Below are 19,004 nucleotides of genomic sequence, written 5' to 3'. Positions count from 1 at the left end.
ATAACCTAAACTTTATTATTATAAATTTATATATTAAATTAAATATTATTCTTATTATAAATTATATTTATATTATATATATTTTTAAATTTTGTAAATATATTTAATGCCATATATATATATATTCATAATAATAATTAATCAAGCTTCTTAATGTACTTTATATCTCTTTAATAGAGTTTGTTCAAAAATCTTAATTGAGGTAATTATATATTTACTTTGAAAAATTTCATTTATTGTATAGTTTGTATTATAATAATTGTATTATTTTAATATATATTAGGTCATAAGGTTCCACGGGAGCCATTGAATCTTAAACCTCTCATTCCAGTTCTATGTTTTGTTCGGTTTTCATAACTTTGTTTGCCCACTTATGCTCTTTTGCATTATGCATTATGATTTCTGCAAACTATTTCTATTTTCTATTTTCCTCTTTCTTTTTTACTTTATGCCATGTTCACTAAGATATAATTACATATATTATGAAATTCATGATATCTTGAAAGCCTGTTTGCACTGTGTATTGGCAAAATTGATTAAATGAGAAACAGAATTAGGAATAAATCAAATCATAGTACTTGCTCTAAATGTATGGTATACTTTAAATGTATTGCTTATGTCAAATACATTGACTTTAAGTTGTCATAAATATTGGAGATTGGGATCATGTTCATTTATATTAGTAATTTCACCAATGCATATTAGGCCCATGATTTGTTGAACAGATAGAAAGATTTCTTTTAGCAAGGTGATGATAGGTAAGGATCTAAGATTGATGCATGCTTGTTTTGCTCCCTATGCCTTACGCTGCCTCTCTGACTTAGAGATTCATACAAAATACGATTCCTCTCATTATCTATAAATATCATTTTATCATCTCTGTTTGATTTGACCATTTGATAAAGATCCATAGCTTTTTTTTTGGGAGATCTAAGAGCTTGTATCTTCTTGAACCAGTCTCTCAAAGTAGTCTTCTGCATTCTATGTTATTAAGAATAGTGTTGGAAACCTCTTACCTTTTGGTTCTCATTCAACCTCTTTCTAGCAACAATTTGGACTAGATCAACTAGTTTTGTTTCTTCACTTTTCTGCCAAAGGCCCATTTAACTATTTTATTCTTCGGTATTTTTGGAGGTGCCATGGCGGAAGTTTGTCCAGGTTATAAGTGGCAAGCGCTATGCAATGCCTTTTTCTAATTGTCGAGTGCTCAAGTAGGCAGATCTTGTTGCATGAGAGTATTAACTGTGATCTGATTTGCTTGCTCTCATATTAGCTGCTGAGGATCTTGATCTCCTTTTCTTTAGGTTCCATTTCAATGGCTTTGTATTATTATCTTTATTGAAAATTATTTGATATCCCCATCACTGCAATCGACCTTTTATCTCTTTCTTACAATCACTACCTCTTGTTTCCTCCACCCTTATTGAAGTCTTGTTAAGATCTTTTTTTCCTTGACATCATATGTTATTTAAGGAAAGATAAGTGTAAGAGTTTTTGGCGAAGGTGCCTGTTTGAATATGGTCATCACAATATTTAGTGGCTAGTCTCGTTAGGCACCAAGGATTGGTAATGGAGCTCTACATATAGACTACTAGTGAAGCATGTTTAGATGAGCTTTTGTGTTAATAATGTCAAATGGGCTTCTTTTCTTGGTTCTAGACCTTTTACGGGCATCCCAATGTGACTAGTGGGAGCTTGTATGTGAATTTTTTTCTCTCCAACTTTTTTATTGTTTAAATAGCTCCTTTTTAGGGGAGACTTTGTGACTGCTCATTCGGTGTATTTGTTTGACATCCATGTGGCAAATTTCTGGGCAGCTTTTTTTGCCTGTTAGCATTACTTACCTTGACCTGAATTATTTAAAAAGAGACTGATAGGAATAACTATAAGACCACCAGAAATTGTCAAGGGAGCAAGACAGGATGCGGTGAATAATGAATGAAAAAGTTACGCTAAAACAACTTTTTTTTTTCTTACTTCTGTGCACAATCAAAGTGAAATGGCTAATTCAGATTTTCTTTAGTAAAGCCTAAGATGGAGTTTTCTTGAAAAAGATGAATTGTTTCAGAGTCAAAATAGTTCACATTTAGGGAAGATATAAAATGTTGAGAAAACTATATATTTATTTCTCTATGATGGAGAAAATTGTAGTTGAACTTGGCTCTCTTGACAGGTACAAATTTTAGTTTGATTTCTTTTTGTATGTCTTAAAGACGTCGATTCATTGATGTATTGAACTTTCATGATGTTATTAAAATTGTGTCATCACCTGTCCAACTATTAGTCTTGTTTGGTGAAATTGCTTGTTGGCCAGCATAATTACTAATACCAAAGGTACGAAATCATGTTTTACAACAACTTTACAATTTCCATAATTTAAAATTGATAGTGCTAACCAATCACAGTGAAATAACTTATTCAGATTGTTTTTTTGGTAAAACCTATGATGGAGTTTGCTTGAAAAAGATGAATTGTTTGAGTTCATTAATTTTGTAATTAAAAAAAAAAAAGAATTGTTTGAGTCAAAATAGTTCATATGTAGAGCAGATTCAAAATATTGAGGGAACTTTATTTTTTTCTCTATGCTCAAGAAATTTGCAGATGAACTTGGCAGATACAGATTTTATTATGATTTCTTTATTAACATCTTAAAGACGTTGATTCGTTGATGTATTGATCTTTAATGATGTTCTTAAAATCGTATCATCTCTTATCCAACTGTTAGTGTTTGTTTGGTGAAATTACCTTTCGGCCAACATGATTATTAACTCTGATGTGCGAAATCATTTTTTGACATAATCATTAGAATTTCAATTAATCTAAAACTGATAGTGGAATCCTGTGCACAGCGTGCAAGTTGCTATGCACTGCTTTGGGCTCCCCTTATGACCAGCACGTGGGCAGGTGGTGTTTTTTTCTGCCTGCATGAGGAAGCTGTGGATAGGACCATGCCTTACAGTGGCTGCGGCAACAACATGGTTGGTGGTTGCTGTGGGGGATGCCCCTATTTCTGGGGAAATTATTCTGTGCGGTCACTGGACTGTCCGTAGGCGAATCAGGATGTGACACGTCACCTGGTATACAACATCGGTACACAACAAAAAAGTGACATGATGCGTCCTGATTTGCTTCCGGACGCCGTCCGGTGATCACACAGAATAATTTCTCCTACTGTTGTGCTAAATATAGACTAAGATGCCTTGTTATTTGTACCTTTGCCAGCAAACTTATTCTTGAATGGTTTAATGATTGTCATTAAGAGGGTGGGCTGCTGCTATTAGAATATATGTACAACCATCACTTTTATTTGAGTCAGGGAAAGAATAATTGTTAGAAATAAACTCAATCCATGCATTGCAGTAAATAATTTGTGTGAGAAAAAGTATGGGGAAATAAAGAAAAGAAGTGGGATAATAGTAGACGAGTTTCCCTGTGAGTCCCTTCTGCCTTTTTCAGTTTCTTTTTCAATATAATGCAGTTTTTCGGTAATGCATAAAGTGTCTTGTTGTATGAGTATCCTAGTGAGTACGTGTATGCCACATGAGTCATTTTTTTTTCGGTCTTGTTATGCCAAATTCACCATTCTTAGAGTAAATTGCTTAAGAAATTTTCCTAGTTGGCATGGGGTTGAGTAAGGAGGAATTCTTTTCCATTCATTTAATCTTCCATTTTTGTGACTTTTGTTGATTGAATAATTTTACTGTGATATTTATTTGTATGCAGATTTGACTTGCATGCTTAAAAAATTCTTAGAATAGCAATTAGAAACCTAATGCATTTTTATGTATTTATATTTATCATCCCCATGAGCATTGCCCAAATTATAGCTTTGTGGTGTATGTTTTTCTTTATTGAAGCACGCATTATAGTTTTTGAAGGTTATGTTTTCATGCATCACTCACTATTCTCAGAGATTGTGAACTTGGAGTACAATAAATATATTTGAGTAAATTTCAAACTATCATCTTAAGCCTTGTTCAACTATTTAAGCTTGTCTTTTGGAATACAACTTGCAATACATTAATGTTTTAGCCACATTTAATTTTATTAAGTTTTACCTAATCATTTCGATCTATTTCTAACTTTGGGTTTGAACTATCGTTTCACTTCTCAATTCTTTCTAATTAATTCAAATTCTTTTTGTGTTGTGCTTCTCTGTCATGTTAGAACAAATCAGGTCAATTTAATTTCTATCACGTCGATATTAACTACTCTATTATTAGTGCAGGTATTTCACATTTTATCCTTCTCATTTTTAACCCATATCTATCAAAACAATATCATTTATTTTTGTTTACACTGGGTTTATATAATTAACTAATCATGTTCCTTTTTTGTTGAATTTTACTTCATTTACAGTTGGTCCTTCTGATGAGGAGCTATGTTAGCTACTGCCTTTTAAAAATCTAGCTTTATTTTCAGGTTTTCCGTTCTTGTATTTAACAGGTTGAATATACTGAAAAATGTGTATATTTTTCAACATTTATTAATTATAAAGCCATATCCTTTTAATTGTTTCCACTCTTTTATATACTAGGCCCAAGGCACTAAAAATTCATAGAGGCAGCTTAAGTTGCTTCACACATTTAGCTTGACTATATGTAGTTTAGTCTCCTGCATCTTTCTTCTCTTTGTCTTTACATTTTAATTTATCTCCACCTAAAGGAATCATCGCCTTAAAATCTCAAATACCACCATACTTTTGTAGTCATCCATTTTATGAGCATCAGCAACTATTTTAAATGGATTTGTGTTGTGGTCTCGTGTCATATATATGGTTGATATTAGTCTCTAGTTTATTGTACATTTCCTTAGATTCATGATGTTTCTGGATGTTGTAATTCCCTCTAACTTGTTTTCCATCACTCCTTCCTCATTAGTTGACTAGAACTCATAAGCTTAGTTTCTCACTAATCCAGCAATTTATTTTTTATTCAGCTCCGTCTGCATGCAATTTTGTTGCTAGAAACTTTATTTTTCTTCATTGATGGATTAAAATGTCAAAAATAATATTTTGTTGCAGAGCAAAGCCAAAGCAGAAAAGAATCAAGCCATGGAACGCTCAATGAGTGAAAACTCATGTCAGTTGTGTGCGGTGGAGAAACTTACCTTTGAACCTCCTCCTATATACTGTACACTATGTGGAGCTCGCATAAAGCGAAATGCAATGTATTATACTGTGGGGACTGGTGACACACGCCACTACTTTTGTATTCCATGCTACAATGAGGCTAGATGTGACACTATTGAAGCCGAGGGTTCGACCTTTCCGAAGTCGAGGCTTGAGAAAAAGAAAAATGATGAAGAAACTGAAGAATGGGTAATCTTCTCCCTTAATTCATTTCAGTTCGCTTTGGTTTTTCTCCCTGCTCGTAGGTAGGTGGTTGAGGTTGCAAACTTATTGCCTATTGTTTGCTGATAGATCTTTCGGTTTGTTCTGTGTCACAGTGGGTTCAATGTGACAAGTGTGAAGCATGGCAACATCAAATTTGTGCTCTTTTTAATGGTAGAAGGAATGATGGTGGACAAGCAGAGTACACATGTCCTAATTGCTACATAGAGGAGATAGAAAAAGGAGAACGCAAGCCTTTGCCTCAGAATACTGTACTTGGTGCTAAAGATTTACCAAAAACTATTCTTAGTGATCACATTGAACAACGTCTCTTTAGAAGGCTGAAGCATGAGAGACAAGAGAGAGCAAGGCATCTAGGAAAAAGCTTTGATGAGGTATTTTTTTCAACTGGTAATATTTGCGAACCCAATGAAAATAATAATAAGTGTTGGGGCATATTAACTCTTATCTAGTTCATGTAAAAAGTGAATAGTCTATTAGCTTTGACTAATTTGTATGGTAAATAAAGTTTATAAAATTTTTGTTGTTGCATGGCTTCAAATTTATTCATTTGAGAACAATCTATCATACGATTGATAAATGACTTAAATATTTGTTTAGTAAAAGTCATAAAATGTTGCTTTTTCTTGCGATTGACCCATGTGGACCATGTCTTTTATAAACTATTGAGAAAATAATCAAAATGGTCCCTCAACTTTTTGTCAGGGACCAAAATGGTCCTAACTTTTTTGAGGGACCAATTTGTTCCCTCAGGTCCTCTAAATAAGACTTTTTTGGTCTTGCTGTCAATTTTAAACGTAAAAGTGAGATGAGCACGAGGGCATTATCGGAATAAGCAAATAATGTTTTAGGAGATCATCCTGTAATGCAATCCAGAGCAGCATATTAGCCAAGTCCTTCGACCCCAGCAACTGAGCAACCCATCCCAGGGGCAAATCCAGCATCCAATAGCACAGAGCACTGGCCCGCAGCGCATCAAGCTCCCCTACGGCCATGGCTCCTAGTGTCTCGCAGCGCATTGCATCGATCCTGCAGTCCTGCAGTGTCGATCACGTCTCATAGCGTCGATCCCAGTGTCTCGCAGCCTTGAAGGAGGACTTAGCTATGGATTTACCACTGTTTAACTCACCTAACTGAATTTGAGCGCCCTGTAAATCTCATGGTGGAATAAATCCTCTGTTTCTCTTTTTGCCGTAAATCTCGGATTTACTAAATCCTGTAGTTCGACGGATTTATGGGATTTGGTCAAAGAAGCGCGCGGAAGGGAGAAAGTCACCTTCACAGCGAGCGAGCTCCCATCGTTGCTTCCGATCAAAATGTCGTAACTTTTGATCCGATAAGAAGGGAATTAATTTGATAATTATTAATTTAATTATATATCAAAAATTTATTAAATTAAGACATCTACAAGCAATTTAATGAATAATTCTATAACTAGTAATTAAATTATTTAATAATTAAGCTAATTTCGGATTAAATTATTTATCATTATAATTTGTTAACTATAATCCTACTAAAGTAAAATTCTACTTTTGCCGAACAGACACTAAGAGTTGCTGAGATGAGTATATTAAAATTAAAATTTAAAATTTTGAAATAATTAAAATTAAAATTATTTATAATTTTTTTACTGAAGAAAGTTTAATTTAATTTTTCACAAAAATTATAATCCCTAAAAAATTACCTTTATTAAAATTTTTAATTAAAAAAGACCAAATTACCCTCATACTTAACACCATCAACTCTACCATTAGATGACTATATCAAAAAGGTCCTATTTGTAGGAGTTGAGGGACCACATTGGTCCCTCAAAATAGTTGGAGACCATTTTGGTTCCTCACAATGAGTTGAGGGATTATTTTGATCCTTTTCTCATAAATTATTATTGAAAGTTGTTATACTTGGCGTATGGAACATAGTTTGTCTGAAGCTTGTTGTTAATCTATATCAAATTGTAACTCTGATACTTATTTCTATTCATCTGCTTGTTTCTGAACATTATACTATCTGTGCTGACCAAATATTGTGGAAGAGCCTTTTATTTTACCTTCATTTCATTGAATAGAGAAATGTCTTCTATTATAGTTTGATGAAATTCATATTACTGCATTGTCACAAAAACAACAATTACTCTTGTATTTTTTATTCTTTCCCTTAATTTGTGGATTTTTTTCTCAAATGTCCATATAGAAATGATTCGTTTACAGTAAGTGAATTAAAAATATTGCTAATTTTGTTGACTGATTGCTTATTAGTGCATATTCCTCAATTTTCTGACCTGAATTTTTTTTGCTTATATTCAGGTACCAGGAGCAGAAGCGCTAGTTGTGAGGGTTGTATCATCAGTTGACAAAAAGTTGGAAGTCAAGCAACGTTTTTTGGAGATTTTTCAGGAGGAAAATTACCCAACAGAGTTTCCATATAAGTCGAAGGTACAAAAAAATGCTCCCTCATGCCACCTGTGGGATTTATTTCTAACAGGAACTTTTTAGCTTGGGTGGATATGTAGATTGCTTTGTTTGCCACTAGCAAAGTGTAGAATGGCATCAACAATTCTTTCTGGTGCACTCATCAAATTTATATGCAGGTTATATTACTGTTTCAGAAGATAGAGGGCGTAGAAGTGTGCCTTTTTGGCATGTATGTCCAGGAATTTGGTTCAGAATGTCAATTCCCCAACCAGAGGCGTGTATATCTTTCTTATTTGGATTCAGTGAAATACTTCAGACCTGAAATTAAAACCGTAACTGGTGAAGCTTTGAGGACTTTTGTTTATCATGAAATTCTGGTACGATTTTAAAAAATTTTATTCCTCAGCATGCTTATTTTTTCTGTTAACTATTCCCTTTTTGGTTAAAATGTGTTTTCTTATTTGGTGAACATTTGATTCTGTTACTTTTACAGTTTTTTTTTTAAATGCGGGCTATTATGAGATGATGAATTATCATTCATTTTATTCTAATTTTTTTGAGCCTCAGCTATGAATCCTCATTCTTCATTCTTTTTTGTTGAGTGTTGCGTGAGGGGTTAATTTTTTTCTTAAATCTTTTTGCATGCTATGTAGCGCTGCTATCTTTTGGTCTCTTTGTTCTCTTTGTTTTCCTAATCTTTCTAGATTAATTTTATCTTATTTTCTTATCTTTCCTAACCTTCTTCACTCTGTTGCCCTCTATGCTTATTGACCAATATATTATCTTAAGATCATTCTTGTGATAATAATAATTTCTCTAATCTATCCTTCAAATTTTATTTAATCATAATAGCTTTGTTTTATTGTTTTATTGTTTTATTCTAAAATGTTGTGGCTCGATTTTTGCAGATTGGATATCTTGATTACTGTAAAAAGCGTGGGTTCACTAGTTGCTACATATGGGCTTGTCCTCCCTTAAAAGGTGAAGATTATATCCTATATTGCCACCCTGAGATTCAGAAGACACCAAAATCTGACAAGCTAAGGGAATGGTGAGTGGAAGATTTAATGTTCATACCGATGTACAAATTCAGCATGCGTGGTTTTATTGATAGATGCTTTTTCAGGTATTTGTCAATGCTTCGTAAAGCTTCCAAGGAAAATGTTGTTGTTGGTCTCACTAATTTATATGACCATTTCTTTGTATCTACTGGAGAAAGCAAGGCCAAGGTCACTGCAGCGCGGTTGCCTTATTTTGATGGTGATTATTGGCCAGGTGCTGCAGAGGACATGATCAATCAGCTTCGTCAAGAGGAAGATGGTAGAAAGCAACAGAAGAAAGGAAAAACGAAAATGACCTTGACAAAAAGGGCCTTAAAAGCTGCTGGTCATACTGATCTTGGTTGTAATGCATCTAAAGATGCTTTGCTAATGCAAAAGGTATTATTTTTGTTGGTGAAGTTGACCTCTATTTCTTCTTTTTTATGTGCTCTATTTAAGTGAGAGTTAGATGCAACATTTTGACGAGTTATTCAAGTTTGTCCGATCTTCAGTGGTGTTTGCTCCTAGCTCTGATTTACTTGAGAATATTTTTGAGTAGATTAATTCAGTTGTTGTTCAGACTCTTAGCCAAATGTTTTAAGTTTTTCTATTGTTACTTCTAACTGCACAGCTTGGGGAAACAATCTCTCCCATGAAAGAAGATTTTATTATGGTTCATCTTCAACATGCATGCACACACTGCTGTATTTTGATGGTTTCGGGAAATCGTTGGGTTTGCAATCTATGCAAACATTTCCAGATTTGTGATAAGTAAGTTCCTCTGTTTTCATGTTGTTTTTGTTAAATATCTCTCATTTTTGTGATCAGTTGTAGTTTAGTCATGGAGATTAGAATTAGCACTTAGTAATTAACCAGAGAAAACTTGGAAACTATATGGATTTCGTTTCGCTGACGTCCTTAATATTGCTGTGGTCCTCATTGACATATTATCATCATTGTGAATAAATCTTATCAATAGCCTTTTATCAACTGTTTGGTCAGATCTTATTTCTAACTTATGTAAACCATTGCAAACAATAATTAGCAAATATTTCTTTGATTTGATCATTTTTTCCTTATTTTCTATCATTTGTTTTTGTTGTCACATTTATGTATATGTTATGTTATTTGTTGGTTTATGTTTTATGTCCTCAGTTACCTTTATTTCAACTGTCACGAGTAAAAGTATACTTTGTTTTCTTTTTTACAAGTTTGGTATTTTCGTAATTGTTATCTTATTAGCATTTTAATGGGGACCATGTCATAAAGGTTCAATGTCATGCCATGGTTATGATGATTATTTTGAATAGAGAGATAAGTTCTTGCTCCAATATCCACCGCAAACCCAAGGGGTTGTGCTTCTCTCTCATTGTTTTTTGGAAGATCTAAATTTTGTTTGTGGATTGCCACCAAGCTGTGTATTGAGTTATGATTTTGGAAGCTCCATGGAAAAAAGGGAAGCGTGGAAAATTTTATACACGCTTAGAAAAAATCCCGAAGAACTCCAACGCTACAGAAATGGTTACACCTAAAAGGAGAATGCTATGAATGTGTGAAAATTTTAATGATGGATATTACAGTTGTCTGAGAATCTATGATTCCAATCCAAGCAAGAGATCTCATTTCGTACCCCATAATGGAAATGATTCTCCAATTCATTCCTGCTTTTTCACCTAATCTTATTTTGGTCAAAACTGTAACCAAATCTATTCTTGGCTGAGCAAACGTTAACTCATCGTAATGCTCAACTTCAATTAACCTAAATTCTACTGCAAAAGTCCAAGCTAAATTACCTCTTAAACTCGTTTTACACAAGATCCCTGCCCTCTCCAACTTAATACCGCCTATTTTTTGCATCAATATCAGCTTAATGTTATATTCCACGACGTGTTTTACTTCATTGTAATATGTAGTGATATTATAATTAAAGAAGGATCACATTATAGATGTTATTATTAGCAGTCGAACATTTGCTGTTAAGCTTTCCTGCGTTTGACAAAGTAAATGTTTTTCCAGGTGTTATGAGGCAGAACAAAAACTTGAAGAGAGGGATAAGCATCCTGTCAATAGTAGGGAGAGGCATGAACTATTCGCAGTAAGTTTCCCTGACCCCTTTATGTGATCAACTATTCAATGATACTAACGTTTACATAATCAATCGAGCAGATTGACATCACTGATGTGCTTGCTGATACGAAAGACAAGGATGAGATGGTTGAAAGTGAATTTTTCGACACTAGACAGGCATTCTTGAGTCTTTGTCAAGGGAACCATTACCAGTATGACACATTACGTAGGGCTAAGCATTCTTCTATGATGGTCTTGTATCACCTTCATAATCCGACTGCCCCTGCATTTGTCACCTCTTGCAATGTGTGCCACCATGATATTGAAACTGGTCATGGTTGGCGTTGTGAGGTTTGCCCTGATTTTGATGTATGCAATGCTTGTTACCAGAGAGATGGTGGTATTGACCATCCTCATAAGTTGACTAATCATCCTTCTAATGCTGATCGTGATGCCCAAAGTCAAGAAGCACGACAAAAACGTGTACTGCAGGTACTGCGTTCTGCAATCATTTTTTTTTATTTTATATTGATTCTCAGATTCTGATGACTTCTTAAGTCAACTGTTGTCAATAAATCATCTTTTGCAAAATGATTTTTCCTCCCCATAGCTCCTGTTGCTAAGATAATCTTTTATATTTTGTTGAGATATTAATTTCATAGATTATTAACAAAGAACCTGTACTTGATCTTCTGAATATATATATTACTATCTCTCTAATTTTCTCTTATGCGTATTATTATCATATTATGAACTCTGATTACTTTGTCCATGAATACCATCATTTAGTTTCTGTAATGACTTGAATTTTTTCTCTGTTCTCATGTATGAAAATACTTTTGTATTTTCTATAAAATTGCATGTCATTGTCCACTCAGCCGAATGTGAACATCGTTGTTTACTTCTGTTGAGCTTCTATCCTTTCAATGTTGACTTGCTAATTGCTTTGTTTCGTTGTCTGCTCCTCATCCAGCAGCGGCATTCTTGTCCAATATTGAAACTTGTTTTGTTTGTCAGTCCTGTTTTGGTTGTTGGGTGATTATTTGATCTTTGAGTTGTTATGTAGACAACTGTCAATAATCTTCTGTTGCAACTATTTGGAGCCCAGGCTTGTTAAACTATGATTGTCTCTTTTTTTTTTGTTATTTATGACGGGTACCAACATCAGCTATTAATAGGCGATTTTGAGGAGTTGCAGTATTCTCTAAGCTTACCAACAAATGGAAGTCACATAGTCAAACTTAATCTGGTTTGAACATTCTTTGTTTTCTAAAGTACTGTTAAATTCAGAGAATTGGAGAGGGAAAATTGCATTAACTTGTCCCTATTTATATATCTATATAAGATATCTTAATAAATAAACAAATAATTACAAAATCATGCGTAATTGCTCTAATATAATCCTTCCTAAATCAGCCAACTAAATATGGAAGGAGATCGGCGCTATCCAGGTGAGTCTTCCATGGATTCCCATCTAGCCGTGAGATCAAAATGCTAAGGGATGGTTGTGATTTAATAGATTAGTCTCCCACGGATTCCCATCCTAGCCGTGGGATTAAAATGCCAAATGATGGATGGGATTTAAAAGGTGACCCTCCCATGGATTTCCATCTTGGCTATGGGATCAAAATGCCAAGGGATGGCTAGGATTTAACATTCCCCCCTCAAGCTGAACAATATATATCTGTCATCCCTAGCTTAGTAATCAGTCCTAGAAAGATAGAGTTATCGAGTCCCTTCGTAAGAATATCTGCAAGCTGATCTTTTGATGGACATGATCGATACATATAAGACCACTATCTAATTTCTCCTTTATCAAATATCTGTCAACTTCTATGTGCTTGGTCTTATCATGTTGAATCGGATTATGAGCTATGCTCAATATTTGATTTGTTGTCAATGTGTAGCTTCATGGGTCCTTCCCACTTAATCCTTAGGTATTCTAGAAACATCTTGATCCATAGAATTTCACATATTCCCAAGACCATAACTCTTTATTTTGCTTATGCACTAGACTTTGCCATCACATTTTGTTTCTTGCTCCTCCATGTAACAAGCTTTCCTCTCAGGAATGTGTAGTATCCTGAGGTTGATCGTCTATCTACTAGTGATCTTGCATAATCTGCATCAGTACATGCTTTTGGAATTATTCCACAGTCTCTTCTAAAGAGAATCTCTTTACCTAGATTCCCCTTAAGGAAGTGTAGTATTCTGTCTACAGCTTGCACGTGAGTATGCTTTGAATTTTGCATGAACTAGCTGACCATGCTTACTACAAATGCTATATTTGGTATGGTGTGGGAAAGGTAGATTAATTTCCCCACCAATCTCTCGTAAGATCATTTATCTACATTTTTATCTTCGTTGACTTCCCCCAATTTGAGATTTAGTTCTATTGGTGTTGGTGCCGATATATAAGCTAGTTACATGATTCTTTAAGAAGATTATTAATGTAATTTTGTTATGAAATGAAGATTTCTTTGCTAGAGTGGGTTATTTCAATTCCAAAAAAAAAAATTAATCTACCAAGATCTTTGATCTCAAATTCTTTGATAAGACATTTCTTTAAAATCACTTTCTCCTATTCAACATTCATAGCCAAGATGGTATCATCCTCATAAACTAATAGAATTGTGACTTCCCCTGAGTTTGAGTGCTTGAATAATAATGTATGGTCCCATTGGCTATGCTGATAACTATTAAGTAGCATAACTTTTGAGAATATTCAAATCAAGCTTTAGATGACTACTTTAGTCCATATAGAGCTTTTTTTTAACCTGCACATATTGTTACTTTCAGATTTTTCTTTGAATCCTAGTGGAATATTCATAAATATTTATTCTTCCAAGTTCTCGTGTAGGAATGCATTTTTACATCTAGCTGTTCTAGATACCAGTTGTAATTAGCTGCTAGTCAGAGCAAGATCCTCACTGTATTCATCTTGGTCACCGGTACAAAAGTTTCCTAGTAGTCAATGTTGTATGTTTGAATGTACCCTTTCGCAGTCTTGCTTTATACCTTTCCAATTTACCATCAACTTTGTATTTCACAGAGAACGCCCATTTGCAACCAACTTGTTTTTTTCCTATTGGTAGGTTTAGTGATCTCTCATGTATTGTTCTTCTCCAGGGCATGCATTTCATCTTTCGTGGAACTTTTTTAATTTTCATTAGATAAGGCCTCAGAAATATCAATAGGAATATGCATATTATTTAGTGTAAAAAAAATTATGTGAAGGTGAAAAGTTATGGAAGAATACAAAGTGTGTTATAGGATACAAGGGACGTTTTTTTGGTGAAATTGTGTTTGCCTCAATTTCAGGAGATGGTTCAAATTCTTGAATCTTCTCTGGAGCATAATTTAGATTTGTACGCCCGTAATACACTTGACCAGATCTCCTGTTATCTATATAATAACTTTGTCCTCAATTTCCCTGACTTTTTATTTGAGGTGGAGCTAGAAGGTCAAGAGGGGCAAGCTCACTTTCCTCATCTTCCTCAGTTTCAATCTCCCCTGAAGATGAGGTTTGATGAAATAGGATTTTTGCTGATTAAAGGTAACGCCAATGGGTACAAGAGTTTTCTTAGTGGAGGGATGATAATACATATAACCTTTTTGGGTGGAGGAATATACAACAAAGATGTATTTGAGTGCTATTTGGATCAAATTTTCCTTTATTTTGCTATGAATGTGAACATTGATAGTGCACCCAAATATTATGGGTGTAAGGTTATATGAGTTCAAAATTCAGGGTAAAAAGAGGATGTAATATGCATTAGTGTTTTAGTCCCAAGGTTTTGGAAGGTAGTCAATTTATGAGATATGTGACAGTCGGAAGGGCTTCCCTCTAAAAGGATTTGGGTACATTATGGTGGAATAAAAGTGCATGAGTAGAGGCTTGAAGGTAATCATTTTTCCTTTCTGCAATCCCATTTCGTTGTGGGGTGTGAATGCAGGAAGACTCAGGAATGATACCTTCTTTCTATAAGTACGGTGATAGGGTTTGGTTAAAGTAATCTTTAGCATTGTTTGAACAAATTTTTTTTATTTTTACCTCGAATTGGTTCCGGATCATGGTAAAAAAAATGAGGATAGTGATAATATCAGATTTATTTTTTAGGAGAATGATCCAAGAGACTCGAGCGTAGTCATCAATGAAGGATACAAACCATCAGGCTCCTGAGATGTTAGGGATGTTTTTGGGGTCCCCAAATATTACTATGAATAAGGTAAAAAGGAGAATTACATCTCCCATGTTTGTTTGGAAAAGAAACTCATTTATGCTTGACTAACTCACAGGTTTCATAATGAAAAGATTCCTTTTCCAACTTATAAAAAGTTATGCGTAAATATTTCTTAAGACATCAAAAGATTGATGTCTTAATCTAAAATGGTGAAGCCAAATTGTAGATTTTTTATCAAATAGTAATAACATAGAATGATCATTATTGATAATATTAGATTTGTTCAGCTCTTCTAAGTAGTATAATCCATCTCTTTCTTTTGCAAGTCCAATCTTCTTCTCCGATCTTCGATCATAAAATAAGCAACAAGTAGGGTTAATAAGTCTTGACAATTATAGTCACTAGTAAGTTTTTGTATTAAGATTAAGTTTGTGGATAATTGAGGTAGATGGAGCACATTTTTTAGAGTGAGGGAGGGATATAAGTGTATGTATCCTTGGCCTGCTACTAATGTAAGAAAATTATCAGCAATGATGATTTTCTTGTCACTTGGTTAAGAAGTATGGTTGATGAAATGGGTAGTGGAGTGTTCATGTGATCTGTGGCTCTTGAGTCAATAATCCATAATCCTTTCAAATGATTTCTAGAGGCACTTAATCCAATGGATATAGAAAACTTAACTGAAAGTGCAAGAGAAGAAGATGCAGGTGATTTTTCAAGGGATGCCATAAGTTTTTTTTAGTTTATCAATATCTTTTTTATTGAGACCACTGAAGCTAGACCGCGTTTTTGGGTTAGGTTGATTTGTTGTAGTGTTGGCTTTAGATTTGTCCTTTTGTCCACTTCTTTGATTCTACTCCTTACTTGGGGGCATTTCATGTATCTTCTAGCATCTCTCCTTTGTGTGTCTTGATTTCTTGCAATAATTGCACCAATGGGTGTCTTTGTCGTTATGTTTTGATGAATCCTTACCTTTTTTCTTCATCGGCGCCTCTTTGGTTGACACAATTGCTGAACCTTCAACTACCTTTGGCTCTAGCATTATCTCTCGTCGGCTTTCCTCAGCATGAATGAGAGAAATAGTCTTGTTTAATGAAGGTGTCTCCACTTTTTTAAGGATCTGAGCCCTAACTTGATCAAACTCCTCTTTTAATCTTGCATGAAAGTCATACACTTTATTTTTCTCAATAAAGTTTTCAAGATAATAGCATTTTCTGGACACTTGGTCTTTACGCGCATGTAATGATCAAGTTCTTGCGAGTAGTTTTGAAGGAGAGTGACATATTCCGTTGCAGTTTTGCGTCCTTGTTTTGTGCCTCCCACCTTAACCTTAATTTCAAAGATCTGGGCAGCATCCCGAGCTTTTGAGAAGATTTGTCTGGCTACATCCCATATATCCTTTGCAGTATATAGGAACATAAAAGTATTATTAATTTCTGGAGTCTTAGAATTCCACAACCATAACATAATCATGAATTCCGCTTCATCCCTTCTTTTGGTCCTACCCCAAGGTGATTTTACTTTCCTTTCCCTTTCAAGTAAGTCTTCATAAATTGAGACCACTTCAAATAATTTTTCCCATTTAAGCGATAGGAAAGTTGCATATTTGGAGATCTCATCTTCTTTGGTGCATCATAGAGTCCTCGATTTGGTCAAAGTTTTGGGAGGAAATTGCTTTAGATATTGCAGTGGCAAATGGTAGCGATGAAGGTTGTAGATAGGATAACGTTCTTTCATAACTATTCATAACCTAATAAGCTAATGCTCAACGGTTTATTTGTATATCTATGATGTGCATAAGAAGTGGCTAGCCCAATCCATAACAATCATAATTTACTCTGCTTTTCATTCAAGTTTTGTTGCTAGTTTAAGTTTGTTCTCCACTTTTGAAGTGAAAAAGGAAGTGAGGTGGGCTGGTACCATTTTTTTGTATGGTATCTGGGACCATTCTTCCCGTACCGGTCATAGGTTTATTTGTATATACAACAAGTAGGCTAGATTTACTATCCTGTTGGGATTAGTAGCAGCAAAGACATGTTTGGTGCGTAATAACACAGTATAAGCGGTCAGATTTCATCATATTTCTTGTCCCCCGCCCCCCCACACCGTTGTTTCATGATTTCAGCTATAGCATGCGAACATTATTGTCATACAATTTTTGTATGGTGCAGCTCCGGAAAATGCTTGATCTTCTGGTTCATGCTTCTCAGTGTCGTTTTCCGCATTGCCAGTACCCCAACTGTCGTAGAGTTAAAGGGCTTTTTCGTCACGGCATTCAATGCAAAACTCGAGCTTCTGGAGGTTGCCTTCTCTGCAAAAGGATGTGGTATTTGTTGCAACTCCATGCTCGAGCCTGCAAGGAATCGGAATGCAATGTGCCGCGTTGCAAGTGAGCTGTTGGATCTCAAATTTACTTTCAACTATCTTCTAATTTGAACTATATATGCTTAATGAATTTTTTCTTGATGCTTCTGCTGCAAATTCAGGGATTTGAAGGAACATCTTAAGAGATTGCAGCAGCAGTCTGAATCCAGACGCAGAGCTGCTGTGATGGAGATGATGAGACAGAGAGCTGCAGAGCTACAAGGAGCAGACAACTAATTGTAGTATAAGAATACACACAAGGATCTGCTGTAAACTCTGTTGTATGAGCTGGAGTAATGGCTGGGCTGTTTTCTCATCAAAAAGCTTGCTTCTATACCAGTTTCTGGTGATTGCAGAGGAAGGCATCAACTTCACTTGAGGTAATTTTTGTTGATCCAACCATTTACTGCCAATCTTTGCTACGCAAAATGATCTGAAGGAAGCAAAATCTCTTAGACCATTAAACTCAGCTCGAGATCCGGTAACCAAGCTCCAGATCTTCCCTTTGGAAGAAGATGGTTTGGATTCAATGGTTCGAACCATTGCGATATGATGCCAATTCTTTGATTTATCATGCATTGCATTGCTACCCAACCCACGTTTTGGGTGGCACTTGTATTATAGAACTTTGTATTTTTTTTTTTTTAATCTGTTTCAGTAGAGGAAGCCTTGTTTTCAAGTTATTTTTTGTTTGATTTTCTTTTCTTTATCTCTTGTGCATTTACTGCTGGGGGAGGAAGGGGAATGGGCAGCCTCAATAATTCTTGCTGTCCCTTTTTTTTTGTAGAATGCTGGTTGATTAAAAGATGAAATAAGTAGCTTATTTTTTAAGTGCTATAGTTTGCTTTGATTTTGGGTTTTATTAAAGTTGTATTGATTTTGAATGCAGCATTGTTATTTTTCTCTATTTGTTATCATTAAATCTATATTGTTTTCAGCCTATAATATATTATGACTGAATAGCGAAAAAGCTTTATTTTTTTGGTATTAAAAAAGTTCTTGGTCAACTTCTCTTCGGAATTGAGCTCCATTAATTGTTTAATTTTAATATAATTTGATATGCATATGATTTTGAATTTGCACAAATACTTTTTAGATTTGTAATTGAATATGAATCGAACTCGTTAGAGCAAAAATTGAGTCAACTTGGTGGCCAAGCTTGCTTAATCACAAGCTCATTTATAAGTCCTATTTGCTAAAAACTGTGCAATGCCACTCTCACAGGGGGGAGAGATTGATTATTTTGTGCGGACGTCGAATGCAGTTTATTGTTTGGAGATCAATCATAATGCATCACGTCAATGGTACCGAGCTTGGTATCGAGCCAAGTATTGAGCAGGGGACGATGTGGTGCATTTTGACTGGTCTTCAAATGACGTTTTTGGCATCCACATAGAATAATTTCACCTTGAGAGAGCTGTCAAATTTACTGTTCTACACTCATCAACATCACATAGCCAAAACTGAATTATCTCAACCTTCCGCTTGAAAAGATTATGCAGCTGCAACTACACGATCCTCTATTATTTCTTTCATAATCTCTATTGCAGCCATAAGAGATCAAATTACTGCTTCTAATATTGTA

General features: G+C 34.7%; 1 protein-coding gene across 6 annotated transcripts in view; it reads left to right on the top strand.

Moving 5' to 3' along the window:
* The window catches only part of LOC110095903 (histone acetyltransferase HAC1), a 35,109-nt gene extending 16,843 nt beyond the window's left edge, over window positions 1–18,266 (top strand). For all 6 annotated transcript variants that reach the window (XM_028692925.1, XM_028692924.1, XM_028692927.1 and 3 more), the window contains 11 exons: window positions 5,024–5,320; window positions 5,449–5,727; window positions 7,657–7,785; window positions 7,941–8,141; window positions 8,673–8,815; window positions 8,891–9,203; window positions 9,436–9,575; window positions 10,821–10,899; window positions 10,971–11,363; window positions 17,227–17,444; window positions 17,542–18,266. In XM_028692925.1, the coding sequence (XP_028548758.1) occupies window positions 5,024–5,320; window positions 5,449–5,727; window positions 7,657–7,785; window positions 7,941–8,141; window positions 8,673–8,815; window positions 8,891–9,203; window positions 9,436–9,575; window positions 10,821–10,899; window positions 10,971–11,363; window positions 17,227–17,444; window positions 17,542–17,656 (2,307 nt within the window). In that variant the 3' untranslated portion in view covers window positions 17,657–18,266. The remainder of the gene's footprint in view (window positions 1–5,023; window positions 5,321–5,448; window positions 5,728–7,656; window positions 7,786–7,940; window positions 8,142–8,672; window positions 8,816–8,890; window positions 9,204–9,435; window positions 9,576–10,820; window positions 10,900–10,970; window positions 11,364–17,226; window positions 17,445–17,541) is intronic.
* The last annotated feature ends 738 nt before the right edge of the window (window positions 18,267–19,004 follow it).

Source organism: Dendrobium catenatum, unplaced genomic scaffold (genome assembly GCF_001605985.2).
Source record: "Dendrobium catenatum unplaced genomic scaffold, ASM160598v2 fragScaff_scaffold_188, whole genome shotgun sequence".
Taxonomy (NCBI): domain Eukaryota; kingdom Viridiplantae; phylum Streptophyta; class Magnoliopsida; order Asparagales; family Orchidaceae; genus Dendrobium; species Dendrobium catenatum.
The sequence above is the reverse complement of the archived record's forward strand: the minus strand, read 5'-3'. Positions and strand labels throughout refer to the sequence as shown.